Source organism: Pristiophorus japonicus, chromosome 13 (genome assembly GCF_044704955.1).
Source record: "Pristiophorus japonicus isolate sPriJap1 chromosome 13, sPriJap1.hap1, whole genome shotgun sequence".
Lineage (NCBI taxonomy): Eukaryota > Metazoa > Chordata > Chondrichthyes > Pristiophoridae > Pristiophorus > Pristiophorus japonicus.
Window position 1 is genome coordinate 137,964,074 of NC_091989.1, and position 19,844 is coordinate 137,983,917.

General features: G+C 43.5%; 1 protein-coding gene across 1 annotated transcript in view; it reads left to right on the forward strand.

Annotated features, from left to right (window-relative positions):
• abcc12 (ATP-binding cassette, sub-family C (CFTR/MRP), member 12) overlaps positions 1-19,844 on the forward strand; it is a 181,186-nt gene that overhangs the window by 125,107 nt on the left and 36,235 nt on the right. The window contains exons 19-20 of the mRNA XM_070896944.1: positions 665-865; positions 17,935-18,161. Of these exons, the coding sequence (XP_070753045.1) occupies positions 665-865; positions 17,935-18,161 (428 nt within the window). The remainder of the gene's footprint in view (positions 1-664; positions 866-17,934; positions 18,162-19,844) is intronic.

A 19,844-nucleotide genomic window follows, 5' to 3' on the forward strand; every position in this document is an offset into this window, starting at 1 on the left:
CAACAAAATTTAAAATCCTCATTTGGCACAACATTAGTGATATCTAATTCATAAATAAATTAGCCTAGAAATTGTGCTGTTTTGCCGGGTAGAAATCTGCAGCATTGGGAATGGAGGAGTAAGAATTTGAGGTGGAGTCCATTTCCACCCTTTTCTGGGATGGAAAGGTACTTCTTCTATTCATGGCACTTCACCACCCCTATTCTATCTCAATCTTACTTTTGGGGTGGGACTGGTAAGATCCCAGCACCTCTGGAAATCCCACCATTTCCATTCCTGTAAGAGTCATATGTGAGTCCCACAATGCTGTATTCAAACAGCAATCAATCCAAGGGAAATTGACGACCATTTGGATATGATAAGACCAGCAACAGAGCAGCATTGAAGGGGAATTCGCAAATTTTTAAGTTTAGTTAGCCCAGCCTGCGCCCCTTCTCCCATCCCAGTCGTGCCAGTACTGGTGTGGGCATTCGACCATATTGGTTCCATCTCATCCCTGGGATTTGGGTCGAGATCAAGGCAAGAGTAAACAGGCATAGAGAAGTCCTGCCCTGCTGTACTTCTGACAACACAGCTTCACGGCTGCAATTTCTAGTCTATTGTCTGCTTTATGCCTTATTAACTAAGCTTTTGACATTGATTGTTTATATTTATTTAAACAAAGGCTGACTGTATGGCACAAAGCAACAACACCACGATGTTTGACTGTAGCAGCATCACCACCAATCCCCAGCTAAGATTCTACCAACTGATTTATGGAATGTTCATTGTTATATTAGTTGTTCTGGGTATCATTAAAGGATATGTTTTCACTAAGTTTACCCTGAAGGCTTCTTCATCATTACATGACACTGTATTTTACAAGGTAAGATGCATGTTTGATACAGGATTTTATAGATTTCAGTTATAAGGGATTTTTCCAATAATACATTGCGGCTTTAACCTAATGCAATGAAATATAGTCTTTTGTCTCAGCAAATATAAAAAGGCAATCATTTTGATGGGGTTGAGGGTACAATTGTAAAGATGAGATTAAGCTTTAAGAGATGTGGCATACCTCAACGTTTTGAACAGCGTGTGATAAAAATGGAGCCTTTTGGCTCATGGTTTACTTTTCTGTACATTCTTTATAGTATTTCCTAATTGAAAATAGGTTCCCTTAAGAATACCACACTTGACCTGGAATTGGCATATTCATGAACCAGCTTGCGGTCTCAAGAGCCAAGCCAGCTATAAAAAAATTGTAAAACAAGCTTGGAATTTATTGGGGGTACTCCCCTTTAGCCACTGTACCTACGGGGTGGGAGTGGTTGGAATGGGGTGGTTGTGATGGGATCAGCGGAAACCCTGTATACGTTGCATAAACAGGTTTCCACTGATTTTCTACCAAAGTTATTGCAGCTGATCGGGAGAACCCCTGAGCAAGTTCCTAGCGAGAGTGTCTTTAACATACAGGTACTAGTATTTTAATTACAAAGTTGTTATATGTTTTGATGGAACTACTCCTATTACCTAATTGCAAAATCTTGCCCATCGATTAAATCTGGCAGACACTTATTGTTTGGCAGTGTGTATTAGTACTGTATGGTGTACATTTATCAAGACTCAATACCACACCTCCAGTGGTCCCTTGCATGCTGCAGGCAGTTTCTTAGATGACAACAGGTTAATTGAAATCAATGGATGGACAATTGTGGACAGTGCACAATTCTAATAAGCTGTCTATAGCAGGAAAGGCCCTATATCTCACCAGTGTGATTGATGGCCTATATGCAAGAGTTTTCACTAGAACTATTGAAGTCAGTTTTGATTAGTGACTGGATGCCAAGATTTTGAAAATTCAGTACAGTTTTTGTCAGGCCAGGGCAGCACAGAGATGAACAAAGGACTCAGCCAATAATCAATGTGACCTATACACTTTACATCACAAATCTTGATCCAGTGTACAAGTGTAATACTGCTGACAGCAATAAGACTTTCGAGACATTTTTATTGTTTTGGAACAGGCTAACGTTTTTACAATCTTTGTAATTAGGTATTACCTCTGGATTTGACTATTCCAATGATCTCCTGGCCAAATTCCCATCTTTCACCCTACATAAATTTGAGCAGATCCAAACCTCTGCTGCCTGTATCCTAACTCGCATCAAGTCCCATTCATCCATCACCATTGCGCTCGCTGACTTACATTGGCTCACGGTCCAGCAATGCCTCAATTTAAATTTCTCATCCTTATTTTCAAATTCCTCTATGGCTTCACCTCTCCCTATCTCTCTAACCTCCTCCAGCCCTACAACTCTCTCAAATCTCTGCACTCCTCCAACTCTGGCCTCATGCACATCCCCAATTTTAATCACCTCACCATTAGCGGCCGTGCCTTCTGCTGCATATGCCCTAAGCTCTGGAATTCCCTCCCTAAACCTCTCCTCCTCTCTACCTCTCTCTCCTCCTTTAAGATGCTCCATAAAACATATCTCTTTGACCAAGATTTTGGCAATTTGTCCTAATATCTCCTTATGTGGCTTGGTATGTGATTACATTCCTGTGAAGCACCTTGGGATGCTTTACTATGTTAAAGTTGTTAGAAATGTATGTTGTTGTGTGTTTGCCCTTGCTTCTGCTAATTTAATTTCTTAATAAACCTAATTGATGGTTTTTGCCTAAGATACACAGTCTGTCAGATATTATGCCATCAGTCCAAGAGGTCAAAAATGACTATTTCCAGTTATCTTATCAAACACGTAAGGAGTTTATTGTTCATCCATGCAAGCTAAGTTAACTGGCACTCTGTCTCGGATGCAAGGCATCAGGGCCCATGATGTATTCACCTTTCCCTTTTCTACAGTTAGCTCTATCAATTATTCCATATCCTCATCTAGGATGCCTATATTCTCGCTTCTCACTAAAGCATTAAATTAAACACATTAGCATCCGAGGTATACTGAGCTTTAATGAGCCTGAATCTAGTCAACAGTATCAGGACGTGATGGGAGAGAGACCTTATCAGCAATTTCTTGGATGAAAAATGGTTTCAGGGCAGCTTCAGCCATTCCTAATCTGCAGCTGTGCAAAACAAATGAAGCTACAAATTTATTCATAGAGGCGCCTTCATTTCTCTTCCTATTGCAGGATGTGTTCAAATCACTCTCTACTGTGCTAGAGAACAGGAACACCACAGCAAATGTGTCGACATGTCCTGTCACATGGGTTTGTGGAGGGAGGTGCTCAGGTGTTGGAAGTCGCATTTCTAGCGAAACTGATCCACTAAGTTTTGGGTTTCTACAGTGACATACAGTGAGCAGAGAATAATCAATGCTCTGTTGCTTTTAGCCTGGGATATATCACTGTGTCAGAACGTTTTAAAGATCTTGCTTTGTTTTTCTATTCTGTATAAGGCCACAGAGTTAGAAAATATTACATGTCATTGTCTCAGAATGCATTTCTGTTGGAAATTCTTTCTCCGTTAATGAATTTTCTCCATTCTACTGGTGTGGTGTTCAGGACTTGAGCACTAACAAACAGATTGATAAATACAATAATCTGTATTTATTGTTGTGATATATTCACAGAGCACAAGCACACACAGCTTTCTAACATGGCAGGCCGTTCTCGGTCAAGTCTCTGGAACCTCCTGCTTCTGTTTAATTATTAACTCTGTAGCTGCAGTACACAATACGTCCACATCCATAGTGTGGAGCTACAAACATTACAAGCTTACAGACATTACACTTCTCCCTCCTTAATGAAGAAGTTATTATAACAACATCATACATAAATTGCACATTTATACATAACACAGGATATAGACTTATTTTTTCCATATTTTCAAATTTAACTTAACCACTTTTCTGTTTCGAAGAGGATACCTTCACTCTCGAACAGAACCTTCCAAACATGGTGTCGAATCTAAACTCATTTGAGGCTCATCCTGAGGAACGTTTTCCTCCACGGAATTTCCTTGATTTTCATTTGAACTCACTATAACCAGACTGTTTGTTCTCCTGACTCGGACTCAGACTTAAATTCTGATTTTCTTTTGCATTTGTTTCCAGTACACTGGATGTAGGATTTGTTACTGGTGTATCAAAACTATCTGATGAGTCAGAAATAATTGAATCATTCCCACCTTCAACTCCTTCCATGTCTGTAGGTAAAACATGATCAATATGAACAAACCTAACTATCCATTATCAAACATCTTTACCAAATATGTGTGAGGACCACATATCATCACCACTCTTCCTAGTAACCACTTTAAGCATTTATGGTGATGGTTCTTCACTCTCACCTTCTGGTTTAATTTCACACTTCTCTCTTTTACTCTACCTCTATCATTCTTCTCTTTCTGTCTTAATTGTGTCTCTTCTACAGGCTGTGCCAAATTTGGTTTTAACAACGAGAATCTGGTTCGTGGCTGTCGTTTGAGAAACAACTCTGCTGATGTTCTACCAGTAGTTGTGTGAGGAGTATTATGATACGTAATTAGAAAATTAGCTAATTGGTGATCCAATGACAACTGTCGTTTCTTAGGATCTAACATTTGTTCTATGAGGGCACGTTTTACAATTTGTACAGTGCGCTCTGCTGCACCATTCGAAGCAGGGTGGTACGGTGGAACCTTGGTATGTTTCACACCATTTTTACTCGTGAACTGTGCAAATTGTTCTGGACGAAATTGTGGTCCATTGTCCAAAACAATTTCTTCTCGGAAGCCAAATGAAGAAAATAATCTTCGTAAAATATCTAATGTTTTACTTGTTGTTATTTTCCACATTGGAAGCACCTCAACCGACTTTGAATGGCTATCAATCATAATGAACAATTGTTGTCCTTCTAGCTGAGCAAAATCGATTTGTAGCCTTTGCCATTTCCATGGCAGTAATGGTACTGATGGTGGTTGCTTGCTTATCGGTTGACATGTCGTACACTGACTCACGATGTATTCTATATCTTTATCAAGACCTGGCCACCAAAGATAACTGCGTGTAAAACTCTTGGTCAAGCACATTCCCAGGTGCTGGTCATGGAGGTCTCCTAATAATTTGGACCTGAATTTATTTGGTATAACTACTCTTGCACCCCAAATAATACAATCTTTATCGACTGATAATTAATTCCTACAAACTAAGAGTGGATGAACATCTTTGTCTGTTACATGGTTTGGCCATCCTTTGGCAATATTATCATACATCTTTGACATCACTGGGTCACGTTTGGTTGCTCTACCAATCTCTTCAGCTGTGGCTGGCAGTTCATCAATGTATGAAAAATAAAACACTTCTTCCCTATCGGGTGCAACTTGTGATGGGGAAGGCAATCTAGACATTGCATCAGCATTACTGTGATCAGCAGATCATCTGTATTCAATATCATATGTATATGCTGACAAAATGAAAGCCCATCTCTGCATTCGGGCTGCAGCTAATGTTGGAACTGGAGACTTTGGATGGAGGATTGCTGTTAGGGGCTTATGGTCCATAACGATGGTAAACTTACGATCATACAAGTATTTGTGAAACGTCTTGACTCCAAAAATTAATGCCAAAGCTTCCCTTTCGACCTGCGCATAATTACTCTCACTGGCACTGAGAGTGCGTGAAGCAAAAGCAATTGGTCTCTCCTCCCCACTACGTAATACATGAAAGATTATTGCCCCAACTCCATACGGAGAGGCATCACATGCCAGCTTAATCTCCTTAGGTATGTCATAGTGAACTAACATGGTGCTCTCTACCAATTTGCTTTTACACTCTTTGAATGCTGTATCGCATTCTTTTGAATGTTTCCAATGGACCTATTTTTTCAATAGTTCATTCAATGGATGTAATACTGTAGCCAAATTTGGTAGGAACTTCCCATAATAGTTCAAAAGACCCAAGAATGATCGAAATTCAGTGACATTCCTGAGAGTGGGTGCATTTCCAATTGCATCCAGTTTTCCCATGGTTGGATGTAAACCATCTTTGTCTACTCTGTACCCTAAGTACTCCACTGAGTTTTGAAATAACTCACACTTACGAGCAAATAGTCGTACTCTGTGCTTCTCTAGCCATTTGAGGACTTCATTCAACATGTTATTATGAATTTACCTATTTGGTGCTGAAATTAGTATGTCATCTAAATAACATACTACCCCTTCAGTACCTTGCAAAATCTGGTTCATCACCCCTTGGAATATGGCAGGGGCGGAAGACACTCCAAACGGTAGCCTATTAAATTGTTATAGGCCTAGATTTATAGTCAAGCATGACTTGGACTCTGTTGTGTATCTGTAAAGCATGCACTCCCATGTTCCGCCACCAGGGAGCGCATCCCCTGAAGTCCCAAGGGATCCTAACATCCCTTGGGAGCACTGTATATAAGCCGGCCCCTAAGGCCTGTCCCTCACTCTGGAGTGTCTTAATAAAGACTGAGGTCACTGTTACTTTAACCTCCCTGTATGCAGTCTCATCTGTGTTAGGAACACAATAACTGGCGACGAGTATACGAATCCAACGCAAAGATGCAGCAAACTGTGGGCATCCTGGAGAAGTTATCGGAGGGTGAGGACTGGGAAGCCTATGTCAAACGGCTAGACCAGTACTTTGTAGCCAACGAGCTGGATGGAGAAAGAAGCGCTGCAAAAAGGAGAGTGGTCCTCCTCACGGTCTGCGGGGCACTGACCTACAGCCTCATGAAGAATCTTCTGGCTCTGGTGAAACCCACAGATAAGTCATATGAGGAGCTGTGTACACTGGTTCAGGAGCATCTTAACCCGAGGGAGAGCATGCTGATGGCGAGGTATCGGCTCTACACGTGCCAGCAATCTGAAGGTCAGGAAGTGGCGAGCTACTTCGCCGAGTTAAGGCGACTTGCAGGACAATGTGAGTTTGATGGCTACCTGGAGCAAATGCTCAGAGACTTTTTTGTACTGGGCATTGGCCACGAGACCATCCTACGAAAACTTTTGACTGTAGAGACACCAACCCTCAGTAAGGCCATTGCGATAGCACAGGCGTTTATGTCCACCAGTGATAACACCAAACAAATTTCTCAGCACACAAGTGCTAGCAATGTTCATAAATTAACTGGAACTGTGTTTGCGAGCAGAAATGTACAGGGCAGAAACCACGAGTCTGCAACTGCCAGCAGGCCTCAGGTGACCCAGATGACTCAGAGTCTGCAACAAAGGATGAATGCAAGGCAATTCACACCTTGTTGGCGTTGTGGAGGCTTCCATTCAGCCTATTCATGTCGCTTCAAAGGGTATGTTTCCAAGAGCTAGGAACAATGGGGCACCTTCAATGAGCTTGCAGACGAGCTGCAAGCTCTGCAAAACCTGCTAACCACCACGTGGCAGAGTAAGATCGGTCTATGGTGGATCAAAGCAATTTTGAGCCTCAGAGAAAGGAGGCAGATGCTGAAGTGCATGGGGTGCACACATTTTCAATGAAATGTCCACCTATAATGCTAAACGTAAAATTGAATGGCTTACCCGTAGCCATGGAACTGACCCCAGCGCTAGCCAATCCATCATGAGTAAAAAGATGTTTGAGAGACTGTGGTGCAACAAGGCATTCAGACCAGCCCTGAGCCCCATCTGCACAAAACTGAGAACATACACCAAAGAGCTTATCACTGTCCTGGGCAGCGCCACGGTCAAGGTCACCTACAAGAGCACGGTGCACGAACTTCCACTCTGGATTGTCCCAGGCGATGGCCCCATACTGCTTGGAAGGAGCTGGCTGGGCAAAATCCACTGGAACTGGGCTGACATCCGAGCGCTATCACATGTTGATGGTGCCTCATGCACCTAGCTTGTGAACAAATTTCCTTCCCTTTTTGAGTCAGGCATTGGAAACTTTTCTGGGGTGAAGATGCGGATCCACTTGGTTCAAGAGGCATGACCCATTCACCACACTGCGCGAGCGGTACCTCACATGATGAGGGACAGAGTGGAAATCGAGCTGGATAGGCTGCAACGCGAGGACATCATCTCCCCAGTGGAATTCAGTGAGTGGGCCAGCCCGATTGTTTCAGTACTCAAAAGTGATGGCACGGTCAGGATTTGCGGCGATTATAAAGTAACTATTAATCGTTTCTCACAACAGGACCAATACCCGCTACCTAAGGCAGACGACCTATTTGCGACGCTGGCAGGAGACAAGACCTTCACCAAGCTCGACCCGACTTTGGCCTACATGACGCAGGAGCTGGAGGAGTCTTCGAAGGGCCTCACCTGCATCAACACGCACAAGGGACTGTTCATCTACAACAGATGCCCGTTTGGAATTCGGTCGGCTGCAGCGATCTTCCAGAGAAACATGGAGAGCCTACTCAAGTCGATACCACACATGGTGGTTTTTCAGGAAGATATATTGGTCATGGGTCGGAACACCGTCGAGCACCTAGAAAACCTGGAGGAGGTCCTCCAGCAACTGGATCGCATAGGGCTGCGGCTGAAGAGGTCGAAATGAATCTTCATGGCAACAGAAGTGGAGTTTTTGGGAGCAAAGATCGCGGCGGACGGCATTCGGCCCACAGATGCCAAGACAGAGGCTATCAGGAACGCGCCCAGGCCACAGAATGTCACAGAGCTGCAGTCGTTCCTGGGACTCCTCAACTATTTTGGTAACTTCTTACCGGGGTTAAGCACCCTCTTAGAGCCCCTACATGTGTTATTGCATAAAGGTGAGAACTGAGTATGGGGAAAAAAACAAGTAATTGCTTTTTTGAGAAAGCCAGAAACATTTTATGCTCCAACAAGCTACTTGTATTGTATAACCCGTGTAAAAGACTTGTGATGCTAGCATGTGATGCGTCGTCGTGCAGAGTCGGGTGTGTATTATAACAAGCTAAAGTTGCGGGGAAGTTGCAACCTGTCGCCTATGCCTCCAGGAGCTTGTCTAAGTGCCAATAAGGCCTACAGCATGAATGAGAAAGAGGCATTAGCATGTGTGTTCGGGGTAAAGAAAATGCATCAATACCTGTTTGGCCTCAAATTTGAGCTGGAAACCGATCACAAGCCCCTCATATCCCTGTTCGCTGAAAACAAGGGGATTAAATACTAATGCCTCAGCCCACATACAAAGGTGGGCACTCGCGTTATCAGCGTATAACTATACCATCCGCCACAGGCCAGGCACCGAGAACTGTGCGGATGCTCTCAGTCGGCTACCATTGCGCACCACAGGGGTGGAAATGGCGCAGCCTGCAAACTTGTTGATGGTGGCGCAGCCTGCAGACTTGTTGATGGTCATGGAAGCAGTTGAAAATGATAAATCGCCTGTCACGGCCCGCCAGATTAGGACTTGGACCAGCCAAGATCCTCTGCTGTCCCTAGTAAAAAACTGTGTACTGCATGGGAGCTGGGCCAGCATCCCCGTTGAAATGCAAGAGCCAATCAAGCCATTCCAGCGGCGTAAGGACGAGCTGTCCATTCAGGCAGACTGCCTGTTGTGGGTAACCGCGTAGTGCTACCAAAAAAGGGCAGGGAGACGTTCATCTCAGATCTCCACAGCACACATCCGGGTATAGTAATGATGAAAGCGATAGCCAGATCCCACGTGTGGTGGCCCGGTATCGACTCTGACTTAGAGTCCTGTGTATGGCAATGCAGCGTATGTGCTCAGTTGAGCAACGCACCCAGAGAGGCACCACTAAGTTTGTGGTCCTGGCCCTCCAGACCCTGGTCGAGGATCCATGTTGACTATGCGGGCCTGTTTCTCGGTAAAATGTTCCTGGTGGTGGTGGATGCTTTTTCAAAATGGATTGAATGTGAAATAATGTCGGGAAGCACTGCCACCGCCACCATTGAAAGCCTCAGGGTCATGTTTGCCACCCACGGCCTGCCTGACATACTGGTCAGTGACAACGGGCCATGTTCCACCAGTGCCGAATTTAAAGAATTCATGACCCGCAATGGGATCAAACATGTCACCTCGGCCCCATTTAAACCAGCCTCCAATGGGCAGGCAGAGCGAGCAGTACAAACAATCAAACAGAGCCTTAAACGAGTCACAGAAGGCTCACTCCAAACCCGCCTGTCCCGAGTACTGCTCAGCTACCGCACGAGACCCCACTCGCTCACAGGGGTGCCCCCGGCTGAGCTACTCATGAAAAGGACACTTAAAACCAGACTCTCGCTGGTTCACCCCAACCTGCATGATCAGGTAGAGAGCAGGTGGCAGCAACAAAATGTAAACGATGGTCGCGCCACTGTGTCACGGCAAATTGATCTGAATGATCCTGTGTATGTGCTAAACTATGGACATGGTCCCAAGTGGATCGTGGGCACGGTGATAGCTAAAGAAGGGAATAGAATGTTTGTAGTCAAACTAGACAATGGACAAATTTGCAGAAAGCACCTGGACCAAACGAGGCTGCGGTTCATAGACTGCCCTGAACAACCCACAGCAGACACTACCATTTTCGAGCCCACAACACATACGCTAAGGATCAACGACACCACCCCAGACCAGGAAATCGAACCCATCACGCCCAACAGCCCAGCAAGGCCAGGCTCACCCAGCAGCCCTGCAGGGCCAACAACACGCCAGCCCAGCGAGGGCACAGTCAACACACCAGAACAGACATTTGTACTGAGGCGGTCCACCAGGGAAAGAAAGGCTCCCGACCGCCTCACCTTGTAAATAGTTTTCACTTTGACTTTGTGGGGTAGTGATGTTGTGTATCTGTAAAGCATGCACTCCCATGTTCCGCCACCAGGGAGCGCATCCCCTGAAGTTCCAAGGGATCCCAGCATCCCTTGGGAGCACTGTATATAAGCCAGCCCCTAAGGTCTGTTCCTCACTCTGGAGTGTCTTAATAAAGACTGAGGTCACTGTTACTTTAACCTCCCTGTGTGCAGTCTCATCTGTGTTAGGAACACAATAGACTCCTCATCTAGTTCAAGCTGTAGTACGCATCCGTAAGATCCAGTTTTGAGAAGATCTGACCACTTGTCAGTGTTGGGAACAAATCTTCTATATTCGGCAATGTATTGGGGGCTTTACCCTTTAGAACGTGGTTTATGGTTACTTTATAATCACCACACAATCTTACCTTACCATTGGACTTACGTACAACAACCATGGGTGTAGCTCAATTACATCGATCTATCTTAGAAATAATGTTCTCAGTTTCTAGTCTTTTGAGTTCTTGCTTAACTTTCTCCTTGAGTGCATATGGTACGGAACGTGACTTGCAGTAAACCGATCTAGTGTCCTTCTGTACCCTGACACTCGCCTTGAAGCCTTGGATTGGACTGCCCGATTCACAGAACACCTTCGGATACTTCTTGATAACATCATCCATTGATGCAACACGGAAAATCTTACTCCAATCCAGCTTCAGTGATCTCAACCAATTTCTTCCTAGTAAGGCAGGCATGTCTCCTTTCACTACTATTAGAGGCAAGTTCTGAAATTGATCCTTGTATTTCACCGGTACGGTGATACAACCTACCACAGGAATGTTCTCTCCCGAGTAGCCTCGCAGCTCCATCTTGGATTTCTCCAATGGGAAATCATGCAATTTGTCGAAGTATAGCGACTCCGGTACTACACTCATGGATGCACCCGTGTGGATTTCCATTGGTATCTTGAATTCCGCAACATCTATGTGGATTTTGATACTTTTCGAATCATTGTCCGTTAACCTCGTGCTCCTGATGACCTGTAGCTCTAACATCTCCACTTCCTGTTGTTGTTCTTCCATGCTATGTAGTCTCTGGGAATTTCTACTCATAGCTTTAAAAGTTGGTTTACCCTTCAGTCGGCATGCCTTCGCAAGATGCCTAGTCTTTCTGCAGAAGAAACACTCTGTTTATATATGGACAACTTTGAGCAATGTGTTGTCCCAGGCACCTATAGCACGACTTTGGTGCTCTGTGAGAATTTCCAGTTTCTGAGACTTTGGGCCCCCACCGTCTTTTACTTTGAACCTGCAGGCGATTCACCTCAGTTGACTGACGACCATTATTATTATGAAATTCTAGAGGAATATTGATCGGCCATGCCCATCAATCGCGCTGTCTGACAAGCAATTTCAAAAGTTAAGTCATCCGTCGTCAATAACTTTCTTCTGATCACATTATTTTTCACCTCACAAACAAAACGGTTCCGCAATGCTCGGTTTTGAAAGTTTTCGAAATTACAGTGAATAGATAGAAAATCGAAACATAGAAACATAGAAAATAGGTGCAGGACATGGCCATTCGGCCCTTCTAGCCTGCACCGCCATTCAATGAGTTCATGGCTGAACATGCAACTTTAGTACCCCATTCCTGCTTTCTCACCATACCCCTTGATCCCCTTAGTAGTAAGGACTACATCTAACTCCTTTTTGAATATATTTAGTGAATTGGCCTCAACAACTTTCTGTGGTAGAGAATTCCACAGGTTCACCATTCTCTGGGTGAAGAAGTTCCTCCTCATCTCGGTCTTAAATGGCTTACCCCTTATCCTTAGACTGTGACCGCTGGTTCTGGACTTCCCCAACATTGGGAACATTCTTCCTGCATCTAACCTGTCTAAACCCATCAGAATTTTAAACGTTTCTATGAGGTCCCCTCTCATTCTTCTGAACTCCAGTGAATACAAGCCCAGTTGATCCAGTCTTTCTTGATATGTCAGTCCCGCCATCCCGGGAATCAGTCTGGTGAACCTTCGCTGCACACCCTCAATAGCAAGAATGTCCTTCCTTAGGTTAGGAGACCAAAACTGTCCACAATACTCCAGGTGTGGCCTCACCAACGCCCTGTACAACTGTAACAACACCTCCCTGCCCCTGTACTCAAATCCCCTCGCTATGAAGGCCAACACGCCATTTGCTTTCTTAACCGCCTGCTGTACTTGCATGCCAACCTTCAATGACTGATGTACCATGACACCCAGGTCTCGTTGCACCTCCCCTTTTCCTAATCTGTCACCATTCAGATAATAGTCTGTCTCTCTGTTTTTACCACCAAAGTGGATAACCTCACATTTATCCACATTATACTTCATCTGCCATGCATTTGCCCACTCACATAACCTATCCAAGTCACTCTGCAGCCTCATAGCATCCTCCTCGCAGCTCACACTGCCACCCAACTTAGTGTCATCCGCAAATTTGGAGATACTACGTTTAATCCCCTCGTCTAAATCATTAATGTACAATGTAAACAGCTGGGGCCCCAGCACAAACCCTGCGGTACCCCACTAGTCACCGCCTGCCATTCTGAAAAGTACCCATTTACTCCTACTCTTTGCTTCCTGTCTGACAACCAGTTCTCAATCCATGTCAGCACACTAACCCCAATCCCATGTGCTTTAACTTTGCACATTAATCTCTTGTGTGGGACCTTGTCGAAAGCCCTCTGAAAGTCCAAATATACCACATCAACTGGTTCTCCCTTGTCCACTCTACTGGAAACATCCTCAAAAAATTCTAGAAGATTTGTCAAGCATGATTTCCCTTTCACAAATCCATGCTGACTTGGACCTATCATGTCACCTCTTTCCAAATGCGCTGCTATGACATCCTTAATTATTGATTCCATCATTTTACCCACTACCGATGTCAGGCTGACCGGTCTATAATTCCCTGTTTTCTCTCTCCCTCCTTTTTTAAAAAGTGGGGTTACATTGGCTACCCTCCACTCCATAGGAACTGATCCAGAGTCAATGGAATGTTGGAAAATGACTGTCAATGCATCCGCTATTTCCAAGGCCACCTCCTTAAGTACTCTGGGATGCAGTCCATCAGGCCCTGGGGATTTATCGGCCTTCAATCCCATTAATTTCCCCAACACAATTTCCCGACTAATAAGGATTTCGCTCAGTTCCTCCTTCTTACTAGACGCTCTGACTCCTCTTATATCTGGAAGGTAGTTAGTGTCCTCCTTAGTGAATACCGAACCAAAGTACTTGTTCAATTGGTCCGCCATTTCTTTGTTCCCCGTTATGACTTCCCCTGATTCTGACTGCAGGGGACCTACGTTTGTCTTTACTAACCTTTTTCTCTTTACATATCTATAGAAACTTTTGCAATCCGTCTTAATGTTCCCTGCAAGCTTCTTCTCGTACTCCATTTTCCCTGCCCTAATCAAACCCTTTGTCCTCCTCTGCTAAGTTCTAAATTTCTCCCAGTCTCCGGGTTCACTACTATTTCTGGCCAATTTGTATGCCACTTCCTTGGCTTTAATACTATCCCTGATTTCCCTTGATAGCCACGGTTGAGCCACCTTCCTTTTTTTATTTTTACGACAGACAGGAATGTACAATTGTTGTAGTTCATCCATGCGGTCTCTAAATGTCTGCCATTGCCCATCCACAGTCAACCCTTTAAGTATCATTCGCCAATCAATCCTCGCCAATTCACGCCTCATACCTTCAAAGTTACCCTTCTTTAAGTTCTGGACCATGGTCTCTGAATTAACTGTATCATTCTCCATCCTAATGCAGAATTCCACCATATTATGGTCACTCTTCCCCAAGGGGCCTCGCACAACGGGATTGCTAATTAATCCTCTCTCATTACACAACACCCAGTCTAAGTTGGCCTCCCCCATGGTTGGTTCCTCGACATATTGGTCTAGAAAACCATCCCTTATGCACTCCAGGAAATCCTCCTCCACCGTATTGCTTCCAGTTTGGTTAGCCCAATCTATGTGCACATTAAAGTCACCCATTATAACTGCTGCACACTGATTGCATGCACCCCTAATTTCCTGTTTGATGCCCTCCCCAACATCACTACTACTATTTGGAGGTCTGTACACAACTCCCACTAACGTTTTTGCCCTTTTGTGTTCTGCAGCTCTACCCATATAGATGCCACATCATCCAAGCTAATGTCCATTCTAACTATTGCATTAATCTCCTCTTTAACCAGCAATGCTACCCCACCTCCTTTTCCTTTTATTCTATCCTTCCTGAATATTGATTTTGTAATGCTCCAATGTAATCACTGATACATCATCAGTCTTTTGATTTCGTATACCGAAACGATAGCTTTCAGCAATTTCTAACAGTTTGGGGTTATAGTGCTGCTCCAGCTTCACTAAAATCTCTTTAAGCATTGTGTCCTTTGGCTCGTCAGGCACAAGCAGATTTATCAGCGTTTCATACAATTCAGGTCCAGCTGCAGAAAAGAAGATAGCTCTCTTCGGTTCCAACACAGCCTGGTTCTGATCTGCCTTCTCTGGAACTTCGATTATGTTATTTGCAGTGAAATACATTTCTAGCTGATCCACATACGCTTTAAACCTTTCCTGGTTGCGTTTATATTCACTTAAGTGTCCCATTACTGCTATGGGTGCAGCCATTTTTAAACTCTGCAGTAACTAGTGTGCTCGTTTTATACCTCGGATTTTGTAGCTTTTTCCAAAGACAGAGATGCTTCCAAAGTCTTTTTGTCGGCTGGCTGAATCCTTCACCAACAAAATTTCAGCTTTAAATCATCCGAAAATTCCTATCTTGCCGTCAAATGTGATATATTCACAGACCACAAGCACACACAGCTTTCTAACATGGCAGGCAGCTCTCGGAAGTCTCCGGAACCTCCTGCTTCTGTTTAATTATTAACTCTGTAGTTGCAGTACACAATACGTCCACATCCACAGTGTGGAACTACAAATATTACAAGCTTACAGACATTACAATTGTGTTATCTATTATGCATTATACAGATTAATGAGTATACATGCAACTATAACCTCTTGGGGATTATTGTTTAAGAAATACATTAAAAGCAGGTTGTACACCATCATTTACCCAATTATCTATAAAAAGGGGAATAAAAAATGCAAAAAAGAAAGGATAAAATGGGAAACCTCAACATTTCACCACTCATCCATTTGTTAGCAGCCCTCTATTTGCTTCTATTTAACAGCTTTTATGTCACACCTGAAGAAGCTGTCTGCAAGAGCAGTGAAATACTGAATTTTATCATTTTATATTTTGTCTTTTTACTTTTCTGTCTTGTTTTATTTTGTTCCCATAATAATTGTGTAATTGACAATGCATAACCTATTTTCAATGTCTCTCTTGAACTTAAATTTATAATTTACTGAACTGTTCAATACCGTTCACACTTATAGGCCTGACACTTTATTTAAAAAATAGATGCTAAGTTTCACATGCTGCTGTTTTAAAATTATCTTCAACCATTTGTTCATGTGCAAGGGTCACCTTTTTGTTTTGTTTGGCATAACATTTTTTGAATTTCTAACATTAATGCAAATTATATGTAACCGTGCTCCAAACAGGAAATATCAATAGACTGCTCCATTAACACGTGAACTTTGACCCTCCTCAACAAATTTACAAATTGACAACTGCATAATAGACTGCTCCCAGATATTCCCGTTACCAACTTGCTTTTGAGGAAATGATTTTAATCTATACAAGTTATTCTCCTCGGGTGGTTGGCGAGGGCTACAGCCAAGCACAGCAAGGAGTATTCAACTGGGGGATGGACCCAAATCTGTCGGGTTTCCATCCCTCACAATGTACATTCTACTTGCCTGTATTATGTCCATGGACAATTTTGGCAGTGTGTCTGGGTGTTCTTCCTGGGATTCCCTCCAAATTCTGCCCAGCTTACTACGATAGGCCCAGCAGACCTACAGCTGCAGTGTATTGATGCAGGTCCTATTCTGGGTCTTAAGAAGGCCTCAAGTTGAAAAACTGCCAGACTGTCCCTTTGCTCTGCTTGAGGAATTATAAAAAATTGCAAGCCCATTTTCATTTGTCCTGTTCTGGATTTCAGCTGCCCCCTTTCAGGGTGTTGCTTCGACTTACACCTCATCATTGGGGTTGGTAACTCTGTTGAACCACTTCAGGCACAAGCGCCTGCCCGATTATTCTCGGAACTCCATGCTGCCAATTGAGACAGGGTCAACTGAACCATAAAGTGGTGGGCAGATGTCCTGCTCCACTGCGCTCATGCCTCTTAGAAGGATCTACGGAAGTTCTAGGCTCCTACACTATCCCCCTATTCTTCCAGTCTCCCAGATTACGCTGAAAATCAAGACCCCCTGAATTATAAAATGCCAGCCTTTTTAGATTCACATAAGTTCATTTTTCCGTGAGTTTTGACCACTAGTACATACAAATCTGCGTTCAGAGCAATATTTCTCTTCTATTTAGGGAGACTCCACCCCTTCCCCCTGCCCAGAATGCTTTTATTTTAGTGCATTACTAAAGCTATCGAAGGGGGGTGGGGTTAAAGTGCTTCCTCTTTTCGACATCAGCAACAGATAATGTTTCAATTTTAAAAATCTGTTGGGTTAGATACACTCTGTGAAAAATCTTCTTTTTAACAAGTTGCAATGTCAAACTTCAAGATGTATTCCTCATCTCTTTCCCAGTTCAGGATAGGACAGTTATGCCTCGCGAGATGACATCGATATTTTATTTCCATGGGGTACTAAGAATTGGGATGCCAGTGACACAAGGAAATTTTGTTGTCTTGATTCTTGTCAATTATTCAAATATAGTGAGCTTTTTAGAACCTCTTCCCCAATACATACTTATTGCCCTGAAACAATAGTTGGTAACGTTTAACTCTCCCTAGTGTCACTTCTGTCATTGCCATAATATATTTGACAGTCCTCTGTTAGTATGAGGCATACTGAGTGTCAGGTGGTTTGTGCTCCCTGAGATTGTATCCTGTTCTTATTATGTGATTTATAAAATGTGCTTCTAATTGGTTTCTCCAGACATGTGGTTACATTTTTTGTCCAGTTTCAGCTACACAGCAATGATAACCCAGAAGGGACTAGTTCTTGCGTGTACACTGATAAGTTACATGAGTAATTTAAATGAATGGAAAGTCGAAATGTGCTTATAAATACACAGAAGATAAATTTCCAATAGTTATTGAAAAGTACTAATATAAGTCTCACAGTATATTCACCCGGATAATTAATTTTGGAGTGAAATTTAATTTTTTTTCTTTCAACAAAAGATTTTACACTGTCCAATGAAGTTCTTTGACACCACCCCAACTGGAAGAATAATCAACCGTTTTTCCAAGGATATGGATGAAGTAGATGTGAGACTACCTTTTCAGGCTGAGAATTTTCTGCAACAAATGTTGTTGGTACTGTTCACATTAGCAACCTTGACAGCAGTGTTTCCGTACCTTCTCATCGCAGTGGCTGCCATGGTTATCATTTTTGCTATCTTTTTCAGGTTAGTTCTATATCTATGAAAGGTTTTTGATGTATTTAATAATGAAATGAGAAATCAGAAGGACAGGCTATTGATTTACAGCCTCTGTATGAATTCGATTCAATTCCTATTACATAGGATTTGGGGATTTTTACTGGTGTATTGGAGATTGACTTCAGTTCCACATTAGAATTCCCGCTATATAGTCTTGGCAGATGAAGCTCCGTGCTAGGATCACAAAATCACTAGGAATTACTGTTTTTATGTCACGATACATGCTTCACTGTTAATCATCTTCTGCTGATGGTCTTGCAGGCACGGTCCTGGCCTGCAAGACCATCAGCAGGCCGGGGCCATTGGAGGGAGCAGTGTGCAGCGGCCCAGCCCGGAAATTGGCGTGGTCCCGGCCTGTAAGACCATCAGCAGGCCGGGGTCGTTGGAGGGAGCAGCGTATAGCAGTATGCTATTTCAGGGAGCTGCGCATGCTGCTGCAGGAGAGCGACGGCTGTGAAGCCAGGTCGCTGTTTGCAGTGCGGGCAGGCACAGCAGGAGGGGCGAAGGAGCGGCAAGAGTCTGTAGAGGGAAGTGACCGGGGCCCAGGAGAGGCGTGAATCTGGGGCCCAAAAGAGGCGAGGGCCCAGGGGCAGCACGGGCCAGCCCACACTGCGATATGTGTGCGCGCTCGGTCTCCAGTTAGTCCTGGGTAATCCTTGCCACTGGACCAAGACCTAGCTCTGTCAAGCCCATCAGCCACCACACGTTAAAAAATCCAAGCACAGGCATCTTCCATCCTTCACGATTTAGTTCGGGATCTGGAATATTAGGTCCTTCATTGAAACACCTGTGAACTCATCCCTTTTTTGGCATGGAAGCAAGTCATCCTCACTTCGAGGGACTGCCTATGATGATGAAATTATATGAGCACCTGTATTAAGTTATGGGGTGGAGTATTTGATCCCTTTCAGAGTGCCAGAGCAACTGAAATTAATTGAATGTATTTTTACCAGGGAAACTCTCCTATGGGTCAGAAGGTAATGGATCAAGACCCACTCCTGTCAGTGCTCATGGGTCTGCATATGAGATCATCTTATAGGTATTAATTTTCTAAGGGGAATTGTAAGTTAAAACTTTCCATTTTTGGACTGTATTTTTAATTGTCAACAAAAAAATAATAAATGTTATTGGATATTATAATCAGACTCATTCAACGAGCAGCCGGGAGTAGAGTTCTTTAATTATCTAGCAAATTGTAGATATCATTGAAAAGTGTTTTCCCCCTTTTTTTGAAGTACATAATAAAAATAAAAATATGATTTTCTCATAATTTTCAAGTAAATTAAACGTAGAATCATAGAAATTAAAACAGCACACAAGGAGGCCATTCAGCCTGTTGTGCCTGCGCTGGCTCTTTGAATAAGCAGCCGTGCTTAGTCCCGCTTTTGTCCGTAACACTGTTCATCAAGGTTCCTCATCCTCCAGTACCTGTCCAACTCGTTTTTAAAATTATTGATGGAATCAGTTTCCAGCACTTTTTCAGGTAGAGCGTTCCAGATCCCGACAACTCACTGAGTGAAAAAAAAATTCTCCTCATCTCCCCTCTCGATCTTTTGCCACTGGTTTTAAGTCTATGACCTCTAGTTCTTGACCCACAAGCCTGAGGGAATAATTTTTCACTATCTACTCTATCAAAATCTCTCAACATCT